Consider the following 11765-nt stretch of genomic DNA (forward strand, 5'->3'; position numbering starts at 1 on the left):
TACCTTTTGCTCTCACCAATAAGGCCAGTGTGCCTTCAGATTTCTCAACTGTGCCTGATAGCCTCTATACTCCCGTGGAAACAGCAACAACATTCTTCCCTTCCACTTTAGAATGTTTAACAGAACCGGAAGGTAAGATAGTAATATTCTTTTGATTCCACGTGAACATGTATGAATTCTTTTTTCCTTTGTGCAACGCATCAACATCGAACTGCCAAGGACGACCTAGCAAAATTCCACAACAATCCATATCCACAATATCACAATTAACAAGTTCAGCATAAGATTTATCGATCGAGATAGGCACGCTGCAGATTTTGTTGACCTCAATTGTCGGACCTTCCTTAATCCATCCGACTTTGTATGGCGAAGGGTGCGGCTGTGTAGGCAACTGCAATTTTTCCACCAATTGCTTAGCTATCAGATTCTCACAACTGCAGCTATCTATGATTAGCCTACAAATTGCCTCTCCTACTCGACACTTTGCCTGGAAAATCTTCCTCCTTTGCGTCTCATCCTCCTGTTTTATTGAACATAAAATTTTCTTCACCACATAGGTGACCTCAGGATTGGCGGCCACAGGATTGGCCACTGGCTGGGGGTGTGTGGCGGCAGCGGATTGGTGAATTCCCTGCTGTAGGGTCAATTGTCCGATCATCTCCCTCAATTCTGCCAAAGATGCCTCAATCGCAGCAAGTCGCTCCTCTTGATTATCTGCCATGGTCGAACTTTACTCTGATACCAATATGATGAAGGACTATTTAGACTCCGTCAGAAGTTTTAACCAATATCGTTTGGCTAAAACGAAATAAGAGAAAAGATAGGATGAAAGATTAAAAGTCTTATTGAAATTCCTCAAAGATTGAAAAGTAGTCTCTCTAATAGCCAAGGGAGACCATTTATAATAGAAACAAAACCCTAATGTGCAAAATTATGAAAATACCTAAAATATCTAAAAATAATAACTAAAATACAAAAGTTAGCACCGATCCAAATCTGCCTAAAATCCAAGGCTAGTTGTCAGAATTTATAATCATTTATTTGAGTTTTGGACTAGGCATAGCAACTTCAACTTGCTCAACCATGAGCAAATGGCCAGATCATAATATCTGACTATATATATATACTTGTGTTGTTAAAGTTTATTTTGTTATTTTTTTATTACCAAAAAGGAATAAAAAATGTGAAAAAAGAAAGAAGAAATATCACATTTAGGCAGAGCTACGGATCTTATCAATAGGGATGTTTTGTCCAACAAAATCTAATGGCTCTTCTTTGGCGGGACCCTTTTAAGATTTGGTGTCATGTTATTTTCCTATATAACACCCATCAGCTCTCTCCTCAAGCCCCCCTCCCCCTGAATATCCCCCCTCTCTCTTCTTCTTCTTCTTCCTGTTTCAGTTAATTTCCTGAGTTGTAATTTTCTTTCTTAATCTCTCAAAGGTTACCATTTCTTTCTTTCTTTCTTTATTTCCCATTTTATGTGTGTATATATTCGATCACCTTATTTTAGCCGAAATATGATATAATTATAATATAGTAACATTTAAAGTTGCCATCTTAGTGGACAGATATTTTTGAGAAAACGTGTAGTCACCTTTAACAAAAGAATGAAGGAGAGTGGTAGAAAACAAGGTGCACTGTCACCATGCGCAGCTTGCAAGCTTCTTCGCCGGAGATGTGCCCACGACTGTGTTTTTGCTCCATATTTTCCGGCCGATGAGCCTCAGAAGTTTGCCAGTGTTCACAAGGTATTTGGAGCAAGTAACGTTAACAAAATGTTACAGGTATATTTTATTTATTCTTTAAATATATACATACATGTCAATCAACCTATATATATATATATATATATATGTGATGATTACGAGAGTGCATTTATTCTATTTATTTACATGGCGTAGTTCTACGTGCTGGTGCCTATTTTTGTTCGCAATATATGTGATTTTAATTCTTTTTCGCTATATAGATGACATATATAGAGAGTTCTTTATTGGGTTGGGTACAAGAGTTACTTTTGAAAGAGGGACTAGCTAGGTAGCTTTTCCTTATTTAATTATAAATAAAGTTTTCTATAATTTATCAAAAAATTATAATAAGATACTGAAACTCTCACTCAATTTTACTATATTTTAAGCCAGTATTATTGTTGTTGTTTATAGGAAAAGAGGAAATTATAGGTTCAACCCTAATACGTCAATACTCCAAACTCGGCATAAAATCTTTTTTTTTAACACCCAGCTTAATTAACATCCTATTTTGATGAAAAAAATCCCTCTCTACGCGAATAAACCAAGAGAGAAGAAACAAGCATATATGCAACATTCAAGATAGCTACAAAATCCCTTGCTGCCTAAGGTCCAATATATTTTGCAAGTAAGCCTGCAAGAGAATTTGCCTCTTTGTCTAGGCAAACGGATTCTGAACTGTTATAAGACATCACTACTGTTGAGCTTGAAAATTTAATCAAAAATAAATAAATAATTCTAACTAGGGAAAGCTGGAAATAAAAAAACTTCCTATTCAGTAGTTTAGAAAAAGAAAACTAAATTTTGATAAATACCCAGATACATATAATGGAAATATTTTTGAACTAATTAAGAAAACTTGTTTGAGAGTGGCTAATTTTGTTGTTTGGGAATAAAACGTTCAACGCGGCGGCCTACAAGTGCAAACATCTAAGAGAGAAACAAAAAGAAAGTGGAAAAGGAAGCAGCCTGCACCCTCAATTTTCACTTTTATTATCGGTTGCAGTAGTGTTAGTTTCAGTTGATAGAAAAAGAAGTACCCCACAAGACTTAGAAAAAAAAAAGGTAGGATTCTAATTCCATATTCTATTCAAAAGTAACTGTTTTACCATTTTGATTCCTCAATTTCGTACACTTAAAGAGAATAAAGGATCACAAATCTAGCTTTACTTGTTTGGTTGCATATGTGAAATCTAGAGGATCAATGAGATAATATGATTAAAGTTAGTGAGTGAAAAGCTAACCTCTCTTACTTTAAGACCTGGCCCCCCACTTAGAATTGTATTACTAATGTAATTTTGGAAAAGAAAGATTGATTATGAATCATCTATGGCTGTGCATTGTGCTTTAAGGACATGAAGTTACGTGATTGAGATATATCACAAGTATGTCCAAAAGAGACCTTGCTTCCATCATCTAACCAATATTAATAAAGTTATTATGCTAATACTTGATTATGAAGTTACGTGATTGAGGTATATCCACACCATTGTGATATATTGACATTTATATTTTTTAAAAAAAATTTATTCACATTAAAATGTAGAAACATGGGATGTATACCCTTAAATTAAAATTCATAACTTTATCATAAAGATGAAAAATTATTGTAATTAGAGTTGAGTTATTAGATGCTCCTCGTACACATCCACCAACCTTGACAATCATATACTTGTGAAAAAAAGTAGTACAACATTAAGTCCAGCACGCCGGACCGAAAGATCTTGAAATGCATGCTTTACTTATACTAGAAATTGAACTGCATGATTGGGTTTAAAATAATAATAATAAAAAAAATTTAATTCAAACCCTTTTCTTAAGGTTCACTTCATTTGATGTATCATTGCAAGGTTCATTGCATAAGCCAAATAATCTCTGATTTTGTTTGTCAATGTCTATAAAATTTTCCCTTATTTTGGTGATTTGTTTAATTTGCACTAAATAAGGGAAAACGTTTTCATTAGATTCTCAACTGCTTTTTTGACCAATGAGATTAGAGTTCTAGGATTAGATTGGATTAGGTTCATTTAGAATTTCAGGATTAGATTAAGCCAATCTCTGTACAGACTACAGTTTAAAGTTAGACTTTAGCAAAGAATTCTCTTTTCTTTTTCCCCACTTCACTTAGAACATTAATTAAAAAATAATAAAAAAGAGAAGGGAATATTCTTAGCTTCTCTCGCTTAGTTTCCTTTGCCTGCTTCTAGGATGTAATGGGTAGTGAAATTTTGAAGGAATTACCTGAGCATCAACGAAGCGATGCGGTGAGTTCAATGGTGTATGAAGCAAATGCTAGGGTACGTGACCCAGTATATGGGTGTGTTGGGGCAATATCATCTTTGCAGCAGCAGATTGATTCTCTGCAAACCCAATTGGCAATTGCACAAGCTGAGGTTGTTCACATGAGAATGAAACAATATGGTTCGTCTTCAAATCCAGGCACCATGGACTTGGTGATTGATCAGGCCAACGCTGGGGAGTCAATGTGGTCATGCTAGCTTGCCATCCCTTTTCCCTATATACATACTAATTAACTATAATGGGCTTGCTTTATTGTCTCCCTCTTTCATATACCCTTTTGCTTTTTTCTTTTCTTTTCTTTTTTTTTTCCCCCTTTTGAGCACATCTCTACTTGACCAAGAGATGATGATATTGGTGATGATCATTAACCATATTGTCTATATTTCTACATATATAATTATGAGTTATGATATGTTAGAAGTTGACTCTTTTTCTCAACAATATTCATTTTAATACTTTTATTTAACTATTAACACAATCTAAAATTAAAATTTTATAATTTTGAAAAAACTTATTTTTTATAAATATAATTAAGCTACTGCATTAGAGTTAATTAAACATGATTCCCAAAAATTATATATAAAAAAAAAGACCAAAAAAACTAATGGCAAACTGTATGTTAATTAATTAATGTAGGGATGATGAGGAAGTTACTCAACTTACAAGTTATTATAAGGGACAAGATTAGACATCAAATGTAACATGTTATATTAATTATGGCATGGCATGCACTTGAATTATCTTTTGTTTGAAAACGAGCAACTTGTTGCCGGTTTGCTCCATTCTTATCCTAGTCTTTAGTTAAAGAATAATAAATGATTCTGCTATGTTATATCTGGAATAGGATCCATCCTTATAATCCCACTATCTCTGGTTTCATTACATTGTAGAATTACAAGAAAATTAATGCTTAAAACCCAACAAAGAAGACCCCTGATTCCTGTGCTACTTCAAAGGAAATTTATTAGAAAATGAACAGATTTCACAATTATCTGGATTCGAAAAAGGGAATATTGTTCTGAAGTGTGGTGCTTTGCTCAACTAATAATTACTGGAACAGATTAATTTCTACTACTTTCTGCTACCTACATACACACTGCCATCTCTTCTTCCCCCGGTGCCAGCCACGGATCTTAAGTATCCTATTCCGTTACGTACATAATCCCAACTACAGCAATATTAAAGTATCACCAAGATAACCCAAGTATCCCGTAGTTTGCTTCGCCTTCTTGACTTGGAACGAAGAAGAACCACATTTCAGGGTCATAACGCATTAAGTCTCCACTAAGTTTTATCAAACCTGATACAGTAACCCACTCAGACATTTTAACAAGCAGAACATGTGCCTGATGTCACACTGTACGTAATTCACTAAAGATCAGAACACTACCCATGCAAACCCAGAACTCCAAGGACATAAACAGAGACAGTGATGGTACTTCTATTGCTGGATTGACTGGTTTTATTTGTGGGTGTGTGGAAGCTAAGGAAGCAGAAGCAATTAGGCTCAGGGAGATGCTGAGATGGAACCCTCAACTTGCCTTTGGTAGGAGTTATTATTGAACTTAATTCACAAACCTTGCTCTCCTCGAGCCCAGCCCATCAAACGATCACGTCTTGCATATTTCCTAAGGCTGCCCATTTTGATATATATCTAACGAAAAGCCCATTCTCTGAGTCATAAAGCCAGTCTCCACCTGGTAAGGCCCCACCACATTTAGTTTAGGGACTTTCTCATTTTTAATGTTTGCATAGTTGATATTTACATTTGTGCACTTTAGATAATAAATGGAAAATTCTTTACATTTTTTTTCTATCCTACATTTTATGCTTATATATATTTTCTCAACTTTTAATCTCTCATTAATAATTTTTTAGTCCATTTTGGTAAAGAGTACTACATTGACAAAAATGTATAATGGAACCAAGATTTAGAGATATTTCCATTATACATTTAATTGTTGAAAAAAATCATACTTTTTTTTAAAACTAATATTAGGCCTAAAAGAATTCTAAAAGAAAAAAAAAAAAAAAAACAAGAATACAACTTGCCAATTTTCAATTTTCAAAAAGAGAACTAACTAAAGATGGTGGAAACTTGAAATGAAGAGAGAATGATGACAACCATGGAATTAAAATATGCACTAATTGCTTGGTTGATTCAAAGGTCACAGTACCTTTTGTCTTTTTCCACTTGCATAGTGCTGGACCTGGACTTGTAAACACAACCTTATAGTTTTTGTAGAGATAGACCTGAGTTATATATATATTCATCAATTCCATAATTGCGACATGGATATGAAGGGATCAATCATGTCCCAGAATCTATAAAAGTATAAATATACAGCAGTTGCTAGGTTTCTTCTAGTCTCAAACCCAAAAAAGAGCCACATATAGCCGTCTAAATTTGCAGTGTCTTTCTTGGAAGTTGGCTAATGCATGAGCAGTTGACCTGATGGACAAGCAATTGGGTAATGATTATACTGCTTCCATCTATGTTTGTGGGAAGCAAATGTGGCAAGATAAGCCCTCTTGTCACCGACAAATCTCATGGAATGATTCTATGATTATTGATACACTACCCTAGACTCGATATATTATCAGTATCAAGTGTTTTGTAGCTTAGGTTCAACCCCCACTTAGAGCTGTTATTAACAAGGCAGCTCTCCCATCTCTTGAAAGGACATTGACTTTGGAATTCTGTATCATACGCATTTGTAGGGCGCATTCATTATGGATACTTCTGTGAGCTGTGTGTCGTTTTCTATCCACAGGGATTTGGGAGTTTGTCGTTAAAGAGGAAGGCATTTTTTATGATAGAAGAAATCTTTCATTTATGTCCAGGAAAACTTTGCATGCAAAGGGACTATAACCCACATACAGAAGATGCTGGAGAGCCTCGAGCACAGAGCAAGAACAAAAGCAAAACCACAAAAACCAGTACAAGAACAGCAGATTTACAGCCAGTACAAATCAGACCAGGAAAACAAAGAGTAAAAAAAAAGCAGCAGAGTTTTGCCACAGGACAAAGCAGACAAGCCAACAAAAGCTACAGCAATGCAACAAAGAGGAAGGAAAATTAAGTCCAATGCTTTACAAAGAAAATCAGGCTTGCACTGGAGTAAGGATAAAAACCATAATTATCTATATTGAGTTTACATGAATGTATATAATGTAAATATAGGTATGAGATTTCACGTCGATTCCATTATATATTTATATTATGGGCATGTAGATCGGGTATTAAGGTAATAAAATATTTTTTATTAAAAAAATCAGAATTTTTAAAAACTGTTTTATAAAAAAAGCTGTGTAGTTGTATTGTAATTTCTAGTATTAAAATATGTTAAAGCATGTGAAAATTAAAGATTAATTCCATAAAAAAAATGATCCTTATAATTAACTAATATTATTTACAAAAAAATCATTTGAAATGAAAGAGCTCTTGAACACGAAATTAATAATTAAGTGATGTTTATGATCTATTAATTACTTGAAATACACATTCAATTTTTAAATTAGCCTCATTTGATAGGAAACAATTTTTCATGGAGGAGCTGCCCATATTTCCCCATTTTCGGATAATTTTAAATTTTTTTCAATTTTTTTTTGCATATATTTTTATTTATTTCAATTTTCAAAAAAAAAAAAAAAAAAAAGAAAAAGAAAAATCATTCATCCACAACTTATTTTTCAATAAATTAATGTAGTTGTGAGTCGTGACTAATTTCTAAGAACAAGTGTTATTAAGGACAAATGTGAATATTGCTGCCCAAATCTCCACTCAAATAATGAGCAGGAAGGCAAATGGGAACAGCATGTCATCTTTCAAAATCAATTTCAGCTAGTGCTTTCTTGCGATTGTAAGAATGCTTACTTGTGACACCCATTTGCTTCTGCTTCTGCTTCTGCAATTATTATTATTATTATTATTATTACTTTGGAGTTGGATAATGTGAAAGATTGATTAATTATTTGATTAATGTAGAAATAAAATTAATATAGAATATTGCATATATAATTGGAATATAAAGCATTTGCATCTTTCACTTTCTTGGACCCCTCCATCCTCCACTCCTCCAAATAATTATGAGGAACATGAAACCCAAATCTTCATGTCCTTTCACATGAAAATTATATGTACTTATTAGAAGCTACAGTTTTTTTTTTCAAAATATTATTTAAAAATTTTAAAAAATTATTGTAACAACTATATTAACGGAAGTTTTTTAAATAATTTGGATCGAAAGTATTTGAAATAAGTGGGAAAGAAAATAGAATTATTTTTTACAATTTTGTTTATCTAATTTACCTTTGGAAAAAAGAGAGAAGAACAAAATTTTGTTTTGGATGATTTATTTAAACATATAGCAATGTTTTGAAAAATATCAAGAGTTATTAAAAAGTAAGCTAATATGTTTGTCATGTATCTTTAACAAAGATTTGATAGCACCATTTTGGAATAATGGCTACAAAATTCTTAAATTATACCCTATTTTAAATGATGATGATGATGATGTATTTGAAACTTGCCACTGCCACAAAATTCAGTTAACCTAGCAGTTAATAATTAGTGAACTAGGTTAAAGATAAGTTAAAATAAGATAATTCAATAAACCCAATTCATTTAAATCAAAATAATTAAAAATTAAAAGAATATACATAAAATTGAATTGGGCACATTAAAAAATCCCAAGATGCCTTGAATACCATCATTTAAAATGTCAAGTTGTTCCAGAGCTTTCATGTCCTTGTTAATGTGAAAAAGGAGCCTAAGACAGTTGTGTGAATCAATCCTTTTCTCTTTCGAACTTCAATTGCGACTGAAAGAAAGCCAATGCTCTTTTATCTACCAGTTGCGTTGTCTATTTTCCACACAATTGTTTCACTAAGTCACCTAGCTAAAGGCGGTACATGCATTAGACCTGCTACGGACTCTTGCAACCAATCATCATCTTCATTGTTCATCTGCAAGAACCATGGGAAACTCATTATAATGTCAGCCATAAACCACCCTGTTGATAATAATTAATTGATATAGGTTTTATGGGCAATTAGTACATACCTCGACTGCACCATTGCTATATGATTCTTTTTCTTGGAGAGGATTCTCACTCATTTTCCCACCATTTTTGTTTTCACATACTTCATTTTTCCTTGCAAATCTTCCCCGGACTCGAACTCTCCGGTCAGCTAGGGTTTTGCGACAAGCATACTGTACGTATATATAATATACAGCAATTTTAAGGGAAATGCAATACGTGAAGTAAATGGACAACATTGAAAAAATAAAAAGGAAGGGGAGGGAGGGAGAGAGACCTTGATTGTCTTATTGAAGTTTCTTTGGTTTCTCTTCTTCAAGTACCTAAGAATTCTATCTTTCCTTTCTTCCACTGTATATCGGCCTATCTTTGTGGCTGGCATTTGATTGCATTGAATTCTCTGTAATAAAATTTAAAGACAATTAACACCTAAATTACATGCATAATTCAAACATACAGAAAGCCTCTACATGTACTATTTATATCTATATGAAAATGGGGACCCAAAGAAGAAAAAATACCAACCAGATTTTCTTCAGAATCAGGACAGATAGACTTGCAGTCATGCACAAACTCGCAACAATAGTCTCCATATTCACAGGGATTTGAATATTGCAGTCCGCCCTCAAAGTTCTGAATTTTGGCATTGCCATCAAAGCCCATTCTATAGTCCATCAATGAGGGCTCAACCACCTCGGAAACATCAAGCTGCCCGGTGAAAGTAGCCGTCGTCATTGGAACTTGACACAAGATATCAGACTCGACAGGGAAACACTCAAGCCCAGCATTGTTATCATATAAACTAGGAAGGTCCTGCTCATGGCCCAACATTGCACCAGAAGAAGAAATTGCACCACATGGAATTGTGGGAGTAGAAGTTCTAATAGATGTACTGCCATAATTTCCTTGAGCAATTACTGATGTCATATTTGAGAATTCTTCAGGAGAAAATTGATAATCAGAGTCGAAATGAGGGACGAAAGCCATTAATGAAGAAAGATTAAAAAGAAAGGTGGTTAATTTATGTATGTATTAAGGTTTTATCTCTCTCTTTCTATGTTTTGGCCAGTGATTTATCCTGTTGCTTAACCTTGGAGGCTTAAGTAGATATATATATAGGAATGGAAGATTGCATTAACTTTAGAAAAGTTGTTCTACCGGAAACTATATAAAGAGGCATCCATTAAGACATAATTAGCAAGTGAAGCTGTTCATATTGAACTGAAATCTACACTGTGTTTTCAGTTATCTGTGAGCTGTAAATGAGTTCTCTTTCTAACTTCACAACTGATTTTCTAGTATTACTTATTACCTGGCTATATATCCTTAACCATAATCATTATATATATAATCTGTACCTGTTTCAGATGAATTTTCACTTTTTTATTCGTTAATTTGTTTCTGCTATAATTGTTTCAATATTTTTCAATGACTATAATAGTATTTCTAGTTTATATGTTACCATCTTCTGAATTTTATAAGCAAAATATTCGAGAAAGTAGCACTAATAATCAAATGCAAGATATTTTACGTTTTTTAGAAATGAATTCAATATTACCCGCTAAAGTTCATTATACATAAAAATCCATTTAGGGTTTTTCACAAATTGGGTTATGATAACTCGCAAAAGAAAGAAAAATGGATGGAGGATAAAATGTGAACTTAAATCCAAGTAATGAGAAAAATTAAAGATGAATTGCTTACTGTTCTTAACATGAGATACTGCTAAAAGATTAGCCTAGCTACTTATAGCCCAAGAACCTAACACATGCATGGCCTTGTAAGACAAAAATCTAGCTCAGCTAGTGCTTTCTTGCGATTGTAAGAATGCCTACTTGTGACCACCCATTTGCTTCTGCTTCTGCATTTTTTTTCTATTATTATTATTATTATTATTAATTAATAAATAAATATAGATTAGTGATCGGTTGAAACTTTAGAATGAAATATATATATACGTGATCCTTGGGAAATTTTGCAGTTGGATAATGTGTGAAAGCTTATTAGATTAACGTAGAAATAGAAATATATATAGTAGAATATTGCATACATGATTAATGGAATATAAAGCATTTGCATCTTTCACTTTCTTCGACCCCTCCATCCTCCACTCAACTGATAATTATTAGCAAAATGAAACTGAAATTCTCATGTCTCTTCAATTTGAAAATTATGGCCATCCAAAACCTGTACGTCTACATTCTTACGTATAATTAATTTAATTAATTAATTAATTAATATTAGCAAAGTAATACTTATCATTTTATTTTTTTTGAGCTTAGTTAAAAAAATTATTTTTTTAACTGGTATTTAATAATTATTGGATGAGTGAGGATGGGTATTTAATTTGTCTTGTATTTTCCAAATATATGCTGATTTGACAAATATCAAGAGTTATTCAAAAAAAAAAAATGTGGCTTATATCAACTAAAATCAAATCCTCTTTACAAAGATATATAGACTACCACATGCAGAAGATTCTAAGTTTATGGTTTTCATGGATCTTTAACAAAGATTTGATACCACCATTTGGAATATTAATGGCTACAAATTTCTTAAATAACCCATTTTAAATTATGATGATGATGATGATGATATGCCACTGCCTCAAAATTCAGTTATCTGAATTAAAGATAATTTTAAATAAGATAAATTGATAAACCCAATTCAATGA

At 32.9% G+C, this 11765-nt stretch overlaps 1 protein-coding gene across 4 annotated transcripts; it reads left to right on the forward strand.

The window, feature by feature from the left end:
- The first annotated feature begins 1312 nt into the window (after positions 1 to 1312).
- Positions 1313 to 4490, forward strand: LOC110616916 (LOB domain-containing protein 4). Of its 4 annotated transcripts, none has more exons than XM_021759441.2 (3): positions 1313 to 1443; positions 1565 to 1787; positions 3956 to 4490. In XM_021759441.2, the coding sequence occupies exons 2-3, from the start codon at positions 1611 to 1613 to the stop codon at positions 4244 to 4246; spliced, it is 468 nt and encodes a 155-aa protein (XP_021615133.1). In that variant the 5' UTR covers positions 1313 to 1443; positions 1565 to 1610; the 3' UTR covers positions 4247 to 4490. The 4 variants fall into 4 exon arrangements, with proteins under 4 accessions (XP_021615133.1, XP_021615134.1, XP_043813130.1 ...); XM_021759442.2 differs by having other exon boundaries at positions 1333 to 1443; positions 1572 to 1787; XM_043957195.1 differs by having other exon boundaries at positions 1341 to 1787.
- The last annotated feature ends 7275 nt before the right edge of the window (positions 4491 to 11765 follow it).

This window comes from Manihot esculenta, chromosome 6, assembly GCF_001659605.2.
Source record: "Manihot esculenta cultivar AM560-2 chromosome 6, M.esculenta_v8, whole genome shotgun sequence".
In the NCBI taxonomy this organism is placed as follows: Eukaryota; Viridiplantae; Streptophyta; class Magnoliopsida; order Malpighiales; family Euphorbiaceae; genus Manihot; species Manihot esculenta.

Coding starts and splice junctions, on each gene's coding strand:
- LOC110616916 (XM_021759441.2), top strand. CDS start 1,611: ATGAAGGAGAGTGGTAGAAAACAAGGTGCACTGTCACCATGCGCAGCT. Junction 1,788..3,955: donor ACGTTAACAAAATGTTACAG/GTATATTTTATT, acceptor GCCTGCTTCTAG/GATGTAATGGGTAGTGAAAT.